The 20,337-nt window shown below is 40.0% G+C and overlaps 1 protein-coding gene across 1 annotated transcript; it reads left to right on the top strand.

Moving 5' to 3' along the window:
- Positions 1-548: 548 nt before the first annotated feature.
- Positions 549-19,185, top strand: MBP (myelin basic protein). The gene is made up of 6 exons (XM_054381738.1): positions 549-746; positions 3,387-3,395; positions 14,759-14,866; positions 15,374-15,409; positions 17,022-17,144; positions 19,101-19,185. Exons 1-6 carry the CDS (start codon positions 582-584, stop codon positions 19,155-19,157), a joined length of 498 nt encoding a protein of 165 aa, XP_054237713.1. The 5' UTR covers positions 549-581; the 3' UTR covers positions 19,158-19,185.
- Positions 19,186-20,337: the final 1,152 nt, after the last annotated feature.

Here is a 20,337-nt window from a genome sequence, read left to right as displayed (position 1 = left end):
TGGGAATTCTGCTTGCTCACTGAAAGTTTCCTCATCAGTAAGCCTGTGCTATTTGATCTATTTACAAATACATTTAATTTAATAATAATAAAAAAAATCATCTAGGACTACTGAAAATTTTGTATGAGAACATCATCCTGGTTTCAGTTCCAAGATAGCTTAGTGTTCTTACAGGCTGGTAGAGAACATAGTTTCATTACAACTGCACATATTACAGGGTTTGTATGAAATGAGCATCTCAAGGCAAGGGAAAAAAAGCAGCATTGTTCCAGGGCTGTTTTTCACAGGCCTGTATTCATATCTCATCCTTGTTGTTTGCAGGAGAGGCAGATGTGAATCAGAACAATGGGACCTCCACGAAGAGCCCAGCGGTGACAGACTCCAAAGGCACAGCAGAGCCGAAGAATGCCTGGCCTGAGGCCAACCCAGCTGACACGACTGGTCGCCCCCACTTGGTCCGCCTCTTTTCCCGAGATGCCCCAGGAAGAGAAGACAACACCTTCAAAGATCGGCCCTCAGAGTCAGACGAGCTACAGACCATCCAAGAGGACAGTGCAGCAGCTTCAGAGAACTCGGATTTGATGGCTTCCCAAAAACGTTCCTCGTTCCGGTACGGATCCAAAATGGCATCTGCGAGCACTACAGACCATGCTAGACATGGATCTCCAAGGCACAGAGACTCAGGTCTACTTGACTCGCTGGGCAGATTCTTTGGAGGGGAAAGACACGTTCCCCGGCGGGGAAAGGTGAGCTCTGAGGAATAGAGAACTCCACTGCTACAGCAAAATAAAGTACAGTTAAACAGGAAGGGTGGGACTGAGAGGAAGGTGTAACTGCTAGAATGCAAGAGTTGACTTAGCCAGCAAGATGGTACTTGCAGGTGTGTAATTTCATGCTTGGCTTTAACCTGAAAACAACCACCACAAAAATGTATAGATCTGGGAAACAAGGAACTAACTGTTCTGGGTAGTAACAAAGAGTATTAGAAATCCAAGTGGCTCTAGAAATATTACTGAGAGTTCCTATGACCATTCTATGTGCTGCATTGTATGCATTTGTACGTTGTGCCATTTAGAGAAACTTCAGTCTGCTTTTGTGTCTTGTTCTTAAATATTTGCAAAACCGAGCTGGATGAGAGCACTGAACCCAAGACAGTCTCCGGATAGTTTGTCACTGATGGACAGACTTGGAAATAGATGTTAGAAAAAAACCTGTGGCCAGATTCTCAGCCTGCTTGTGCAAGAGCATGTTTTAAGGTCAGTCGACAGCACTGCTGAGGAGATGGCTTGACAAATACTGTCCTGACTCCCAGGTGTATGACATAGTCCAGCTGCTTTATTCTGGTGAGAAGCAAAGATCTCTATTCCAAGCATTTCACATTAGAAATTGTATAACAAACCATTTCTTCATTATGAATTGGAAAACAAGGTGTTGATGAAAGGAAGTTACTCCAATTCTCTCCTTTTCCAAGAATAACCCATCCCCTCTCATAACTTCTTTAGGTGGTATGTTAGTTGTTTATTGTTTGAGTGGCAAAGTTTAAGCTATTTCCACTGTACCCTCTGTCACATAAATGAGAAGTGGAGCCTTCTGTTTGTGTGTTCACACACTACAGAAGCATCTGAATGGTAACTACTGCAGGGCTGTAAAAACTTTGTTTTACCCAAGTATATTGTTTGATGTAGTTGTGCGTTGCAAAAAGCAATGCTCATAGTTGCTGGCTGGGCCTAAGTTTTGCAATGCCTTTGACAACCTTTGCTGTCTGTTCCGTAGTTCTAACTGGTGATGCTTGCTGGGATGGGTTAGCACAGGCAGCTTTCCAAACTGGCTGTCTCAGGGCGTTGCATGGTACCTTGTACCCTCTGGTTTGAAACTGGTTTGTGATGGTGTAATGGCTGCAGGCTGTCAGTGTCCTTCACAGCTCCACACTTCGAAGTACAATGTATTGTAGCCCTTCCCTGAAGAGCTGTTGTAATGTATAGACCACTGGATCAAAAATACTCTAGAAACTTAAAACCAGAAGCCTCTCACACTTGGCAGCCAGTACTAAGCAAGCTGTGTATTTCTCACATTTGCAAAATAAGGCCTGCTCATGACAAAGACTCAGCAATTAAGCAGTTGTGTCTGTAGGTGTGTAATGGTCATGCATGGCATAAGCAGCTGCTGTGAGAATGAAGAAAACCACTTTTCTGACTGCTCTTGCAAATATCAGACTGTTCCCAGCACTGCTGTTTTCTGTAACCTCGTTGGCTAGCTCAACTCTTGCTGTTTTATTCATATACTGTGTTACTCAATGAAAAGTAGGATATGAAATGCTCTTTGTGTGCACCAAGGAAACAATACCAAAAACTTAGACTCTGCATCCAGACTATACAGAGGTACGTACGTTCTCGCTTAGCAATACAACAAACCAACTCACTTCTTGGTAATGATGACTTCAAAAAACGGCTGCAGGTTGTCCTGATTCTCTGTTTCATCCTTTGGTCTGAACATGATCCCTATGATTCCTTACAGATCTCTATGTAATGATGTATGAGAGGACAGGATATGTCTTAGCTGTGATGCTGTTCAGGAAACTGCTACTTCAAAGCACTTAAATGTCTACAAAACAGTACAGAATTATGGACAGTTCTGACATGTTTTACCTGGTAATTTTTTATATATATATATATATATTTCTTTCTTTTTTTCAAGAACAACAATATATAATGTAAGGGATTCCTGACTTGCAGGTCTCAGCTGGAAGCACAGAGAAAGTTTGATTATGTTGGCAAAAGTCAGTCACATTATCACTTCCAGTGCTAAGGCATCTCTAGCAGTGCTTCACACAGTGAGAACATTGGTGCATGAAACCATGTCCCAGGAAGCTCTATCATAGAAGGGTTTCAGTGCAGGAAATATTGAGTAAGTGGCACAGGCAGTTGTTTTAGCTATTATTATTTAATTAGCCTTTGAATCAATGCCTTTTGGTTTATGGTATCAAGGAAAGCTTGTGGTGGTGTTTATTTGTAGATGTGTATGCAGGGGAAATCTAGCTGTATAGTAGTCTTATTTGTGCTTAAAACCTAAACAGTTGTCACTTGCTGAATTCTGTAGAGTGTCAGAGTACTGCTAGATGATGAAGGTGTTAATGGATGAGCTGTAATAGAATAAAGTCCTTTGGCAGTTTTCCAGACTCCACTGAGTAAACAGCAGGTCTTTGGTAAAGAAGATACCATGAAACGCACCTTAAAGGATGAATTTCCAGGGCTTGAAATGGGAAGGCTTCTAGAGCTGCACTGTTTATTTGCTTGCACTTGTGTCTGATTTATTTTTTGAAGCACCTCCAAGCAATTCTGCAGCTGCCTTTCTTGCAATCTTCCCTTTTCAGCCAGCCCATGCCCCAGGGGAAACGTGTATCTCAACTACCCACACCAGCGAGCACTGGAATGCAAAGGCAACACTCGCTCTTTGTACAGATTTAGGGCTGACATTCAAGCAAAACACACAAATTCTTTGTGGAGGCATTTTCATCTTGCATCAACAGCTGAAAATACATTATTAATGAATAATATTCACTATTGTGTGTGGAAAGGTGGGGTCGGAACAAAGCGAGGACTGTTTTGTGGCCTCCTTTTCTTGCATGGAGCAGGTTCTCTCTTACCCTGGAATTCTGAAGTTAAATTAAGAGTGTGTGGGAGTCCTGTGGCAGTAAATAAAAATAGAAATACTAGAACCTACAGAAATTCTCCTTCTCCTCTAAGGAGCAGCAAATGATTTTGCCATTGTTCTCCCAACCCCTGCCCCATCAGAATTTTTGATAACTGAAACATAATCAAAACCAGCTTGAATTTTGTATTTCTCAGATCTTCTTTTAAAGTAGAATATTCTAAACAAAAAAATTACTGTGAACAGCCTAAATTCGATTGTATTGAAGAAAAATTTTAAAGAGTCCCCAGAAAGAAACTGCAGTGCAGACATTTTACAAAGCATGCAAGACATGAGTATAGCTATAAATTATTTTCTTTTTTAATCTTTATAGAATATTTATCTAAACATTTGTAAAGCTTAAAAGCAAGTTTGTTAAAATGATCAACTCTTTGTTGCACTTCCCAGATATTAGCCTGTATTCAACTTCAGTATGTCCTGAATGCTATTTTGTTTCTTTTATGCAGTTGTTCATGCTTTTGTAAATTCTTTGTTTGTTTGTTTTTCCTCCTAAAGTTTGGATTGTGAAACAAGAACTTTTCTCTGTCCTGGGTTAACATTATGCATTAACATACTAAACTTTAAACTACGTTTGTGACACACATGCAAGAAAGCAAAATATTGTGGCAGCAATTCATAGGCCAAGGCCAGACTTCATGAAAGATTAAACCAATTTTTCTTTTACATTTTTGCTTCAGTTTTATATGCAATCTTGTAAGGTTCTCCTGTTGCCTGTATGAAGCCTTGCTCCTGTATTTCTTTCCCAATATATATGTGTTTGGGTGCAAGGAATAGGGAAGGTGGGCATGGAGCTTCCCCCTCCTACAGACAGACAAGGTATGAGGAGCACTGGGGCTGAAGGTCTCAAGCTGAGCAGAACTGGGGTTTAGGATCAGCATTTCCAAACCCACCCTTAAGTTAAGCAGTTGCTGTAATGGGGGTCTACAAAAAAGGGTTGCAATAAAAATGCACAGGCAAAAAGTTTAGGAACCGTGCTTTGAAATAATGATTTATATAATTCACATTTCTTGCCTGAGCTTTGATGTGTTCCACAGCACCATGAAGACTTTGAAAAGTAGTGTAATCAGTGCTAGTCTGACTAGTATGTGTTGTGATTTAAGTAAACACTTACTGTGATTTTCATTTCTGAGTCTCATTTTTCAGGGAGTGGTATTGCTGGTGATGCACTGTTTTGTAAAACCTGCTGTGCAAGCAACTTGCTTGGAAATTTATTTGGTTGTGTTGGTTTTTTTAATATGCCTTATGGTGGTTGTAACAATTGTTTTCATCTTTTGCTTTACATGTGCTTTACACATTCATTAAACTCTTTACCTCACAAACCTGGTGTACTAATGATTTAATTTGTTTTAAATACTTTATTAACAGAAGTTGCAACAACAAACTGCTTCATAGTAGAGGTTTCAGATCATGAAAAGCAGCCATGTGTCCTACAACATTTGGTTAAAACAGTGCATTGGAGAGGAGTGAGCAAATCTTGCCTCTGTATGGAAGGGACTAGGTTCCAAAGAACTCATAATGGGAACTTGAGTCTGGCCTCTCATAGCAGGTAGTAATGAACAATGAATGACCTAAAAATGAGGTGGTCTGTCAGAACTGCCAGCCTGGCTGAAGCAGTAGGGCTTGGAGCACTTGAGGCTTCACTTTTAAACCAAGCCAGAAACAACAGGTGAGTACTGCACAGCACCTGCCAAGTGAGAGGCTTAGGAGCCAACATTACAGGAGGATTGATGCTGACATGTTAACACGTGTGACCATATACATGCTTAATAATTAACATTGTTAACACATTGTTTTATGCACTGGGACTAATTAGCGTTTTGGTGGAAATTGCTTCTTGAAGCACTTATTACAAATTGTAAGGTGAATTTGGAAGTTGGACCAGGTTTTGGCAAAGTATTAGTGATGCTTTCTGCTCAACCTAATGGCACAGATGCGTGGAAGTGGGGCAAATATGTGGGGCTCAAGGATTTGTATTAGAAGTTGAAGAGAAAATCGCAAGTGGGTGGGCAGGCAGGCAAAGCCTCTGTGCTCCACCAGTTTAACACAGGGCAGGGTCTGCCTCTTGAAATTAGCACCAAGAATTCCCATAATTTTCCCCTTAAGGACTGCAGCTCTTCAAATGTGTTAGCTTTCTCCAAAACAGGGGGGAATAAAGCAAACAATATTGCAGGCCTGTGCCTTTGCAAGTGCATGTTCCCTGTCCACAGAGTCAGAGCTTTGTGTTTTGTCCCCATTTGGAATCCCTCACTGTAACTTCCAATACCAATGTGCTTAGTCACCCATTTGGGCTAAAATATTAATATGATCAACTGAAGAGAGTTTACTTTAGAGATCACTGTTTCTAATGAGCATATAGCAAAAGATTTACCCTTTTCATTGAACTTCTAGCAGTATCTTCTCCTTCGGTCTTTGCTAAACTATTCCTGCATTCTCCTATCCACCAGTATCATACTAAAAATGCTAAGCTATCAGTGTGCTCTGAAGAAAAGCTTCAAGGATTCTTTGAGTGCTTGGTGAAGCTCCAGGCTTGCTGATACACTGTGCCTGGGCTTCAGCCTAATAATAGTGCAGAGCCACAGCCACTGGAGAGGCAGCAATGGCAACTTCCAGGTCTTTTGGTGGGAATTGCCTTGGCTGTTTTTCAGTACTAAAATGTGTTATATTAGGGTTATATCATATATATATATATATATTAGGGTTTTTTTCCTATCACATACATTAATTCCTTGCAAATGAAAAACTGCATGATCCTCAGCACTTTCTATCCTAGAATGCCAAAATTAAGGACTTTGCTCTTCAGCTCTTTTGAGATGGCACAGGGCTATACACTGCCCAATACAAAACTGAGGCAAAAGTTAATAGGTTTTCCTCCTGGCCCTGTTTTGTATCTCCACTACTGCACACCATTAGTGACAATTGCTGGCTTCCATTTCATGTACCAATGCAAAATAGCTGACTTTGTTCCTGAAATGCTCTCCAGTTCAACATGTTTGGTTACTCAATTCATTCTAAAGTTAGTTATTTGGGAACTACACCTAAATAAATCAATCTTCTACTGCCATTTTCAGATGCTTTTACTGAATTCCTTAAAAAGCAGTTAAAAAATGTCTGTAAAACGTTGTGAATTACTGCTGCCCACCAAAGAGGAGCATTAGCTCTGCTTCACCTTTTTGCTTATGATGAATCTCCTTCTTGATTTCTGATAGTTAATACAATTAACATGCCTTGGAAACTGGACAAGCCTTAAGTTTTGGGTGGTTTATCTCCTACCCCACTTTACATAGCCTACATTATTGTAAACTTTGAGCACTAGTATTTTTTTTTCCAAAGAAATAAGCTGTTAACCATGCCATGTCTAATTATTTCATAATACTAAACAGCCCCACAGGTTTTGATGATGTAGGCAATAGAATTTTTAATAACCTGTACAAGAAAGAGTTTAGCTTGTCAAACACTTAACTGTTAAAGGCAGAAAAAAAGAAATAAAATTGGGCCAGTCCTTTCAAGGATGAGAACCAATGAAATAGTTTGTGGCAGGGGTGAGCATGTGCAACCCGAGGGATGAAATCTGTAGCTTGTGAAATTAAGGTTGCAGTAACATTTTTCTCTTCATTTCTGTAAAGCAGCTGTAAAGTGACAGTGCACACCAGGTAGTTATGGTTTTGTTTTCTAAATAATAATAACATTGTTCATTGTATGACTATGTGAAAATCCCAAGCAACCAGCCTTTTGGAAGTTTTAACAAATGTCTGCTTTCTTACTAACAGCCATGCCCACAATGTGATGTTCTTTTTGTACTACAGCAGCATCACAGATGCATATCCACCACATAGAATAGAACCATAGAATTGTCAGGTTTGGAAGGGACCTCAAAGATCATCTGTTACCAACCCCCCTGCCATGGGCAGGGACACCTTCCACTAGATCAGGTTGCCCAGAGCCACATCCAGCCTGGCCTTAAAAACCTCCAGGGATGGGGTTTCCACTACTTTCCTGGGCAACCTGTTCCAGTGTCTGGTTGTGAATACTAATCTATGATGCCTTCCATATCTTGTTGAGTACAGTCACGTCCTTGAGGCTGTGAAGCTTGTTGGTAGCAGGAGCACTACCCTGAGAATACCTACCAGCCAAAATCTGGTTTGTTGGAATGATCAGTCTCAGAAGAAAAAAAACAACACCCAAAACTTTGCACTGGTTTTCTATGATGGATCATTTCCACAAGGTATTTTCTACATCACTGACACTAACTTGGTAAAACAGCACTGAACAGGCACCAGAGACTGGGTCCAAGCAGATAGAGATGTTCTATCATGAAGTATATTTGAATAACATTATTAATGGTAGGCAGAAAAATGCTTCAGAAAAGCAAAGGTAAAGCACTGAGTTTTGCCCAAACCCATTTATCAGGTGCCACAACAATAGAATAAACTGGACATGGAGAAACACCTAGAAAGTGTGATGGCCCTCATTGGGAACCCACCATAAACCAGAACTACTGACCTGAACAACTGTCCTGGTCGTGCTTTTTTTCCCTGGTAATTCTTCCCTTTCACCTTCTAATTTGCAAACCCTAATCACTGAGGCACTAGGGAGTAAGAGTGTTATTGAGAAATGTGGTTCTGGATTATGAATTAGCACTCAAACCTCTCTTGATGGTCTGTTCTCCATTATTTCTGTCACGCTGTATTCCTTCTCAACTTCCTTAGGTTTCTTACCTTTCAACCATCTCGAGTCTTTCCTCTCAGGCTTTTTATTCCCATTTTCTGCTCAGAATTTTCCTCTTTCTGTTCATCACCTCTTTCTAGACAAAGATTATATTAATGATCTCTGCACAGCACTGGAAGGCAGAATCCCCTGAACACCACATCTATCTTCCTACCAATTCTCCTCCATAACTTTGAGCAAGTAATTTAATTTCTGTCTTAATGTCCACATTAGTAAAAATTAACAGTACCATTACAAGGCTGTGTGGTTCATCCTTTATAAAGTGATTAGAAAAGCCTGCTGAACTAGCTAATTAGTTATAATGTCACTGTCAAACCAGCATGTGGGGAAGATGTCAGCATTGCCATCACTTTTGTAAGGGAGCAGTAAGTTGTGAACAGCCTGGAACAAACACCATCATGAAGAGCAAACTGAATGACAAGCAACCACACCAGTCTCACACAGCTCTGGTTAGCACTGCATGGTTACAGCAAGTGTATTACTGCTAGGATAAGCATGGAGACATCCTCACAGCACACACCTGCTACTGTTACTGCCTCGTAAGATGCTGGGTAACAGCACTGGAAGGCTCTGGTGCAGTGCCAGCTACTCAGGAACACAAAGCCCCCCTGATGAAGCAATTTCTGTACACAGGTGCCCATCAGATTTCCCATCAGTGCCTGAGTCAAAACTTCAGGACATGGTTTAACTGCCACAGTGGTCTTCGGTGGATGGTTGGACTCTGTGATCTTAGAGGTCTTTCCCAACTGAAGCCATTCTACAATTCTGTGATTCTTTTGTTTTAAAAACTATTCACTGAAGGCTGCTTCTCAGTTCCTCTTTGGAATGCTGCTTTGAAATGGTACTAAACTGGTCAGGAATTTCATTACACTTGAGTTTGGAGCCAGAGTCTGCTTTGAGTGCTGCACAAAATGAGTTTAGTGAGTGGTTTATAAATTGCCTGTTGCTCATCCAGCTTGCTCTGCCCACAAACCAGCACAAACAGTATTCATCACTCAATGCTTCAGTCTACCATAATGACTGTAGATTTCTTAGTGAGGGTTACAGCTTACATCCTGTAAGGTTGTGGAACAGTTTAGTTTTCCAGGGCAATCTAAAGGCACTTTCATCTCTATACAGATTTTAAAATGGAAGATTTTGTGTGATTGCTTTTAAATTTATGCACAGAACTCAGTAGATATCTTGTAAAGACAATCCACTGGAAACCATGAAACCCACAGAACCCATGGGAATGTCCATAGGTTTTTACTCTTACTAGTGTTGAAAATACTTACTTGGTTTGACTGCATTTTAAGTTGGCTATTTTTGTATTTCATACCTATTTGGATTTTGCCATTACACAAACTGTGATGATCTTTAAATTTTTCATTTCACATCCTAAAGCAGGCAACAAAACCACTTAATAAAGACACTGAGGGGACTTGGGAAAAGCTATAAATTCAGCACTCAAAAAATATCTTCATATTATTGTTGTTACTAATGCATGTCACTTACTGATTGGGAATTAGAGCTTTAAGTTTATATTTACATTTAAATGTAATCTGCAATTTAAAAGCAATCATCCCGTGGAGGATGACAGCTCTCAGTGAGAGCTTATAATATTCATTTAAAAGTCACCCTAACATAAGTACAAATTGCAACAGCTGACACACCATGTTTATGTCAGGCAAAGTCAGGTATGTATTTCATGGGATCTCATCACTCAAAAAAGTCTGCCACTGCTTAACCACAGTTTTGATCCTTATGCAGCAAATCTGAAAACGAAGTCAAGGAAGACTCATAGAACACAACTGCAATGTTGCTTATATGAAAATTAATCCCCCAAATCCTACCACATCACATGGTAAAGGCAAGGGGTGATGGGCACAAGTTGCTATTGGGGAGATTGGAACTGGATGCCAGAAAAGAATTTTCATCAATCAAACTATTAGCCATTGGAATGAACTCTGAAGGGAGGTGGTGGACTCCCCTACATTAGACAGTATGAAGGCCCAGCTTGTCAGGGTGCAGGGCCATCTCATTTAAACTATATTCCTACCCTGAAAGGTTGGACTAGATGACCCTTGAAGTCCCTTCTAACCTGGTATTCTATGAATCTCAAGTCAGATGCACATGTGATCAAAAACCTGAACATTGTACCCAGTGTGCAAACATACAAACATTTAGCAAGTGCCACAGGACCTGTCTGCTCTGTCTCCTGCAGTTACAGCACAAGCAGTAACACTTCTTAACCTTTAAGTGCCACAGAAAAATACCAAGAGACTTGGCTAGGTCTGCTGTCTGCTGTCTCTCAGGTATCTTCACTTCAACTGGAAATGAAATAACCTTGCATGAAACCCAGCAGAGAGCATGTACCAAATCACATATGGGTTCTTGTTACTGTGTTAGAGAAATGGCTTTTTTTTTTTTCCAAATTATTAATACAGGTTGTGCCAGCAAATTTAATTAGCTTGATGTAAAAGCACATGGCTAACACAAGGGAGTGCAACACCAGTGTATAGCTACCATTGGGCCTTCAAATACCTGTATGTTTTCTTCGCACTTACTCCCTTTTCTTCTTTTGTTTTCGTGGCCCAACATGTAAGGTAGGTGGCAGAGTGAAATACTGCATCGTTCCTGTACATCACCAGAAAGAGCTGCAAAGGATTCCAATATTGAGTTCCTCCCAGTTACACACTGTGGGTGCTTTACATGCACTTTAAAGAGTGTTATTTATGCTATTAATTCTGAAAGCTATTCATGTCACAGTGAAGTTGCAGCTCCTAGACGCTGCTTAAGCTTCCAGTAGCAGCAATCATTTTCTAATAATGAAGATTATTCAGATGAAGGGATCTTCCCACTTTGGCTTTTGTGAGGCTGAGTTGACTTAATAGGAATCCTTTATCAAGGTCAAACATGAAGTTAACTGTAAACAGAAAAAGCTAAGTGGTCTCCTCAGAAGGACAGACTACTAACGACTACAAACTATTGAGTTACCCTAGAATTATTATTTTAAATTTTATTTTAAGGGCACAAACAGAGACACCCCTGTTTTAAACATCACAAACAGTACCCAAGGGCTCTGAAATCAATATTATTCTTTGCAAGTACATCTCATATCATATAATATGGAAGCAAAGGTGGCTTTTTATTGGCAATGCTCTTAAGACTGAAATTCGTGACGTTGCAAGAAGTGTGTGGAGAGAGCTCACTGCAGCTGCTGCTGGGTAATAAGAGGCCACTAACATAAAGAAAGAGGTAAACAGATACCAGTTGCTACTCTTCTGTGGGAAATTATTTTCCAAAACCACGAATTTGAGCAATTTCAGAACAACACCAGTGGATTTTGCTCCCTGCCTCTGGGAGTCCAAAAAACTGAGAGAACAAACTACAGGTGAAAGAATAATTTCTACAAACAATGGAAGGGGAATATGCAATTATCTGTCACAAACTGAGAATACCATCAAAGATTCTGACCACAGATGGAGTTTGCTGATGGTAATACCAGGAAACACACTGGCTTTAGACTTGCTACTACCTCACGCACTTCTAAAGGGGACCCAGTCAAAGACTATGTTGACATTGGCACTTGCAGACAGAAGAAACTTTTTATCTACTGCATGGTAACCTTTTCAGCAAGGCAAATTATTAGCACCTAATAATTAATCAGAATGCTAAATCCAGGAAACTCAATCTCAGCTAAACTGTAAAAACTTATTATCCCAGCTTTTCTCTGTGCCTGCTGGCAATCCAGAGCCAGAGCCTGCAGAGCTGCAGGCTACATGCCCTCAAATATGATTTTGAAGCTCTCTGCTTCATATACTGCAGTAGTTTTGCAGTTAGATAGCAACAATCCCTGCAGCTAAAGATGGACATTTAGATCTGCAACACCACAGTATTTATCATCCTATTTAATCTAAAGAGAAGCCAGTCAGCTGTTTTCAAGAGCAGAAGCAATTCTTCATTTGAACACAGATTAAAAAGACAAACCCATCACTGAAGTAATTTGTTCTAAGTATGTGCAGGTATCTTGCTGGCTCTCTCTCCCTTATCACAGCAGAAGAGCATATTTTGGCAACACTGGAACTAGTGACAAAGAAGGACCTGCTGTGGAAGTACAAGCAAGACTGACTGCCTGACATTAAGGAAATTTCACAGACCCAGTAAAATTCAGAAATTCCTGCTTTTTAAACCATAAATTTCTGCATATCATCAACATGGGAAAAAAAAAGACTCTGATAAATTCCAGCTGAACTTCTCTGCATTCCTTTTTCCTAAGGAAATTAATTTTATCAACAATATATCTGAATTTTAGTTCTCCTTGAAATTACAGAACTTAAAAGGCCGCTCATGAAGACAGATAGCTCTGACTCATTTTGAATGATCCAACAAAATAGAAGCCCATTTCACTTACATAGGATCACAAGGTCTGACTCCACTCACTTAAAAATAAAGCTTCCACATAGCAGCTTTGAACAGTAATGCTAGATGGTTTCATGGGACCCTTTACTCAAGAATCTTAGCTAATCAAAATCTCTGCACAGCCTTTTTCAGCAGTAATAGCTGGAGGCAGTCAGGGACATTCAAAAAGCTACTGATGTCATCAGATTTCACTTGAAGTGCAAAAAGACCCTTCAAAGCTTTCAAAGTCTGTGCTGTAGATGTTAACTTGGTTGTTATAAAATCAATCCATTCATTACTCAAAAGTCCTGGTCCAGGGAGTCCAGGCTTTTTTTAACCCTGGCAAGCTGTCCAATATGTGGTGAAAAGGAAGTATTTTTGAGATAGCTACACACACTGTTCCACAATCAAATGTTCATTCAGCTCCTGCTACTAGGGAAGTGCTTATGAGAGCGACTGTCTCGCTGTGAATTTTCATTCCCTCTTTAGAGGTCAATGAACATTTTTAGTAACCATGTGATGCTCATAACATCACTGTATTCTCAGGGAATTCATCACACCATGAGAACCACTGTGGCACTGTTATTCTCTCTCCTGCATTGCACATGAAGTCTTGTGCCTCTACATTTGCAATGACAGGCAGAGAGCTGTAATTTTTGACACTGTTTTCAGTGCAGATGTATCATCACGCTGTATTAGTTTTCACTCTTCAGAAGGTGCTACTTTTGTAATTGATTTAATCCCTGCTTACTGGAATTCTTCCTGTATTGCTCAGGATGCCCTACTGAAAAGGCTGGAGAGTTGGGTGGGGAGAAATTTAATGAAATTCAGCAAGGGCAAGTGTAGAGTCTTGCACCTGGAAAAGAATAACCCCACGTGTCAGTATAGGTTGGGGACTGACCTGCTGGAGAGCAGTGAAGGGGAAAAGGTCCTGGGGGTCCTGGTGGATGGAAGGTTGACCACGAGCCAGCAATGTGCTCTTGTGGCCAAGAAGGCCAATGCCATTCTGGGCTGTATTAGAAGGGGTGTGATTAGTAGGTTGAGAGAGGTTCTCCTACCCCTCTACTCTGCCCTGGTGAGGCCACATCTGGGGTATTGTGCCCCGTTCTGGGCCCCTCAGTTCAAGAACGACACGGAAGTGTTTGAAAGACTCCAGCTGGAGCCACAAGGATGATCAAGGGAGTGGAACATCTTCCTTATGAGGAGAGACTGAGGGAGCTGGGTCTCTTCAGTTTGGAGAAGAGGAGACTAAAGGGTGATCTCATTTAAGTTTATAAATATGCAAAGGGTGAGTGTCAAGACAATGGAGCCAGGCTCTTCTGGGTGATGCCCAATGACAAGGGGCAACGGGTGGAGGTTTAGGCACAGGAAATTCCATGTAAATATTGGCAGTGTTATTTGATTCTTTCACTCTAAAAAAAAAAAAACTCAAATCAAACTAGCAAAAACCACATTGTCTTGCAGCTCATTAGTGTGATGTTGTACCTGGAACTGAGAAATGATACATAATCCGTTCCTGCTCTTGCACAGAGCATGACCCAACACAATTTCAAGGTTTCTCCACTTCAGGTTTCATTCTAAAATCATATTCTACCATCCCGCTTATGGAAGAGGGAAAATTACAAGGTCTCTGTTCTCAGAACTTTACAGTAGCAGGTTTAGTTCCACACTCGGCTACAAGAGTAAAACCATGTACTGCCATATATGTGTGTGTATATATATATATATGTATATATGCACAACATACATCCATACCCATTCTCTGCATGTGCTATCATACTAAAAATTGTTCCTTCACAGCACCAACAACTTCAGGTTGCAGTCTCTGCAGATTTCCAAGGCACTTTTCTTCTCACTCACAGTGAAAGTGACTCCTCCCTTCACAGGGTCACCAAGTATCTTTCCCTCCTAGCTGACTTGGCAATATGCCTATTCTGCTTTTCAGGATTTTCATGCAGCCAGGGCCAGCCACCATGTAGGGTCCATCCCCCCGAGATCTCAGCATGGCCGGCCTGTTGATGACAACCCTGTAGTCCACTTCTTCAAGAACATTGTAAGTCTCCTTTCTTCTTGTCACGCACTAAAATGAAGTATTTCCTTTAGGATCCATCAGTAACCAAATACTCCCAAGCCATTAGCTATTATTCTGAGCCTCATGAACTGTACTGTGCCGTTGAGCTCACCATGCCATTCAAATACAAAAATAAGTTTTACCTGGAAATGACAACAATACTGAAATGCTACCAAAAAAGTGGGCGATTGCTCCATTGGCACAGTCAAATCTCAACAACAACCATCAGTTATGCAGCTTCACCATTTACAGCTTCACCATTGTCCTTGTGCCTCCAGCACTGGCCATATTAAGGAATATTTTCTGCTTAAAAATAGACAAAAATCTGATGTGTTCTAGGCAAAGCCCAAGAGAGCAGAGGAGATTCACAGTGCAATTACTTAGGTACCACTTAATCCTACTAACTAATAGGTGGCATACAAAAGGACTGATGATTGCCTACATTCATTTCTGCCTTGGCTTTACAACTTTTTTTGTGTTGGTTTTTAGGTCTCACCCCGTACACCTCCCCCAATGCAAGCAAAGGTAAGCATTTTCAGGGGGGCTCAAGCAATGTACAAGATCTTTTGCAAGCTAATTTATACCAATTCAACCACCAGCCTGATTCATTTTCTTTACTGGCACCAAGTGAAAATCTGGAATTATCACTGGGAATACTTAAAGCAAGGGACCAAGACAGAAAAGCCATGGCTCTCTTCCTCATGCACTTCCTGACTTCCTGCATGACAAATGAAAGGCACTCGCAGAGTGTTTTACACTCAATTTATGTTGGGGTTGCTTTATGAAATAAGCTAATAATAGAATCATAGAATCATTTAGGTTGGAAAAGACATTCAAGATCAATAGGCAGTGCTTTTAAACAGGCCTCACCCACCAGGAACTGTCCTCACATTTACTAAGTTCAGCTGATTTCTAAAGTACCAACTACTGTCAAGCCATGGCTATGAAAGTCAGTTCTTGTAACGATTATAAAGAATCTCTTGCCTTTTTTGTTTCATGGAATGACCATGAGGTTTTCAACTTCTTCCTCATTATCTGGCCAGTATTTCATTATTTTTACTGTATTTCCATCTTCTTCTGTGTATGGTATGCCCAGATGCCATGTTCCACAGTGATCATCATGTCATTGTCTCTATTTCTTGCATGTACAGGGAAGAGGATTATCTCTCACCAGATTTAGCTGGGTAGGTGATGAACGTGCTTTTAGCAACAGCCTTTTTATTTACCAGGCCAAAGCATATCTTGCTCCATTGCCTCAAGCTGCTGCAGCAATGTGATAATTTTGTTTTGTCCCAACTTTGCTATTTTGCTTTTCCTGTTCCACTTTCCTCCCTCCTCCCACAGCACTTTAAGATGGTAATTTTGTTGCTTGCTCTTATCCAGCAACTTGACAGCCTTGCAGCGATAATTTCTTTTGCTTTAGCACAAAGGGAGCAAAATCCACTGTATGGCAAAGCTCTCTTCCCTTAAAGACTCCTGGAAGACTCATCTGCTGCACTTTTTTTTTTCCTGGGAAGGACAAAATTGGGAGGGAAGGGTGGGAGGAGACAGATGCTTATGCCACAGTTCCAATTGCTCTTATGAAGTGAAGTCTGCAAAACTAACACTGTCCCTAATTCCATATTTCGTTCCACCTGTCCTTGCAACCCCTTCCAGTAAGAAGTGATCTGCCTAAGCTAGTTATTAGACAAGTTCTTCCCACAGTTATCCCACAACTAATTAAATTCTACTTTTCCACCACAGGTTTGACTTTATATGGAATGGACATATAAACTACTTGCATTTTTTAAGACAAAATATTAAAGCCTTCAAACCTTTAAGAATTTCTTGCACTGTCAGAAGAACAGAAATGGACATGTTTGACATCTTAGAACCTGTGACATTGACATGTTTTAATTTATTTCATGCAGGTTTAACTTTCTGACTATCTGTTTTTTGATTATTTTGTCTTTTACAGACTGGTGCTTCCACCAGGTTTAATATACTCAGATAATTTTCTAACATTTTCCTTCAACCTTTTATATTATGTAAAGGATCACTTTATTCCAACACTTCTAAATGTTTCAGTAATCACCAATGTGCATACAATCATTTGAATGTGGTAATTAGCAATATATATGAAAATCTTTCTTTGCAGGGCGGTGAAGCACACAAGCCAGGATATGGAAGCGGAAAATTCTATGAGCATAAATCTGCTCACAAGGGACATAAGGGATCCTATCATGAGGGCCAGGGCACTCTTTCCAGAATCTTTAAACTGGTAAAGTACAATTGAACTTACCCTAAGTTAAAAAAAAAAAAATAAAAATCAAGTCCAAGAAAATGAGAAACCAAACCTCTCCAGAACCTGCCATGTTGAAACAACTACATTTCCTTAAAGCTTCTGCATGGATAAAACAGAAGGTTATCTCGTGGCCTAGTGAGTACTTACATGGTAGGAAACAAAGGTAAAAATACACACTCAGTTGTCATCAGGAAAGAAGGTAAGTCCACAAAGTCCTACAAAGGCCCACAACAGGATCTGTGTTGTTACAGAGCTCTCAAATGACCTGGAACACAGAAGAGGAATGAGGTGATGCAGCCAAATTATTTAGAATGCTGAAAATGAAAACAAACTGATAAGCTGCAGAATGGTACAGGGCAGTGTTGGACACATTTGGTTGAGATGCAACAACAACTTGAACTTGAACTGCTTTGTTCCCACCCCAGGTGGGAGAACTGCCATAATATGTCAGCACAGTGAGTTGTGACACCACAGAGGCAAAATAGAAAACTGTGTTGTATGAAAAATAAACATTCAATAAATGAGAACAGAATAGGAAAAAAAAAAGCCAGTCAGAAGGATTTTTCACATTCTGCATGAGGAAAAATAGTTGTGAAAAGCACACCCACTGGTAGCTACTTTAACAGAGGCAACTGTTTTGCCCAAGGCATTCACTCACAACAATCACCTAGCATAGTATTCACACATGAAGGAGGCAATCAGCAGTAAACTTAAGATCCAGACAGAAGGCAGCAGAGCTGATCATCTCAGGCTCTTTCTACTCTGCAACAGGAGACACAGCAGCACCTTCACCTGCATTGTTGTCTCTTACATGGTTTAGGGTAGATCTGATTTTCAAGCATATGCAGCACCAAGAGAGAGAGCTTGAAAACTTCAGGGAGGTAGTAGAGAATTCTTATGTTGCAATTTAAGAAAATGAATGAGCTCTTCAGAGGCCCAGGTAAAAATCCAACATTTACCTTTCAAGCCTAATTTCACACTCTAGAATTGTAGTTTTTTAGTGGGGTTCAGATTCACACACACACACACACAGAATCACACACAGAATCAACCAGGTTGGAGAAGACCTGAGAGATCATCAAGTCCAACCTATCACCTAATACCACCTGACAACTAAACCATTCATAGACACACCAATAATACCATGCCTCTAGACTGACGTTTGTACAATGTCTGTGGAACATTTGAAAATATTGATAATTATCTCACCCAAAATTTAACTTTTTCTCTTTTTTATTATTAAAAAAAAAAATTTAAACGTATCCATCACAACTATTTTACCTTGAATTCACACAGAGCTGCTGATGTATACATGTACCACTTCTACTATTTTAGATAGTTTTTCCTGAGCCACCTTTTAGCCCTTTGTCTTTTCTGGGTTTTTCCACATCTGCACCTGAGCTTTCCATACGGACTCATGTTGATATAATCACAGTAGTAATTTTCCCTGATAAATATCACAGAATAAAATTATTAGATCTCATCTCTTTCAAATATGAGATTATTACAACTTTTATGTAAGATTTGGAGGCCTTAATTTTGGTGAATTTTTGTTTGAAGTACACACAGTTCAGGGACAGCCATAAAAACGAACACTTCCAAGATATCCAAGCAAATAAATTGCTTTCATTAGGAAGGCCTGAATAAGAACAGGCACCTACAAATAATTTATGAGTGCGTAGCCCTGTATGAGAGATTTAATGTGTGTAAATTAATCCTATGTGAAAATACATGAAAGGCAATCACCTCTTTGAAGTGAAAATTCCAGTAATAATTAGCCATATACTAGAGGCCACTGCAAGCCATTTCCTATATTTATAGGAATAGTATTTAAATTTAAATAAACAACCATACTACAAATATTGGTTGGTTTAAAATTTATAGCCTTAAATATACTTTACCTTGTAATTACCTCTGTTCTTCCCTCCACAGGGAGGCTCTGGATCCCGACCTGGATCCCGGTCTGGTTCGCCAATTGCTAGGCGCTGAAGCTCTAAGAGGCCACCCAAGGACCATGTACTCTGCTTCATAGTGTAACTGCCTTAAAATTAGTAACAACTGCAACAATTACCTAGATAGATGCAGTCCATTACTTAATGCCAGTTAGGTTCTGCATGCAGTAGATTATACAAACTTCTATTGGCAATCCCTGACCAACAGTTGAATGAAAGGAACATAAAAGAGTAGCTTTACTAGCTGTTTTCCTTATTTTATGTGAAGTAACAAGATCTCTGACTTTACTCATTCGTCTTCAGGATGCCCTAACTGTATGCTGGACTTTCTCTTATTGTTTCTCCCAAGCCCCTAACTTGAGCTCACGTCTTCTGGTTTCATTTTAGTGAACATCAGAATTACAAATAAAAAGCTAATACCTTGGATACCGAGCACTGCTGTTAATGAATTTCTGAGACACTGTTGTTTAAAAAAGCGAACAACAAACCACCATGTGCAGAAGTTGTAAGGACTGTTTATCCAAATACTTTTTGATTTGGTTGTGTTTTTTTTTTTTAATCTTCCTTCTCTCACTCACAGGATAATTAATTTTCATAACAGGATTAGGCAGTCACAGAAAGGTTTACCAAACATTGGGAGTTCAAGGTATGTGAAGCGTGGGAGGGGGCAGATGTTGTAGAATCAATACGATGCGGAGCAATAGCAACGAGGAAATTCTTTCCGTACCACGAATTGCTCATCGCATCCAAACCACTAGAATTCTGAGCAGATGAGGGAGAGAAAGAGGATTTCAAATTTGAGTTAGACTAATGTTAAGAAACAAGGGATATTCCCAGAGAAGAAACATCTATGATTGCACAAGTGATCACTGAATGTCACTAGTGCTTCAGGCAAACTCTGCTGCAACAGCTTTAACTTCGCAGTACAATAAGTAAGTAAAGAAATACATAAACAAGTTAAGTCTAATTTCTGAAAGAGAGCCCTTCAGTTCTGGTATCTTAGATAGTCCTGCACATCTCATGTCAGAATTTCAGTGTTGCAAGCAGTGTCACGTTTGATCATCTGGCTCATTTTTTTTAACTTAGTAACATCTCAGTGCCTATTAAGGGCAGTGCACCAAAGCAAACTCATAGTAAACTACTGTGAACATTTAACTGTTGTACTGTAGTTGCCTTATAGAAATATAGTTGAGTTAGATTTAGATATTAATCGTTCA

Source organism: Indicator indicator, chromosome 6, assembly GCF_027791375.1.
Source record: "Indicator indicator isolate 239-I01 chromosome 6, UM_Iind_1.1, whole genome shotgun sequence".
NCBI lineage: Eukaryota > Metazoa > Chordata > Aves > Piciformes > Indicatoridae > Indicator > Indicator indicator.
The sequence above is the reverse complement of the archived record's forward strand: the minus strand, read 5'-3'. Positions and strand labels throughout refer to the sequence as shown.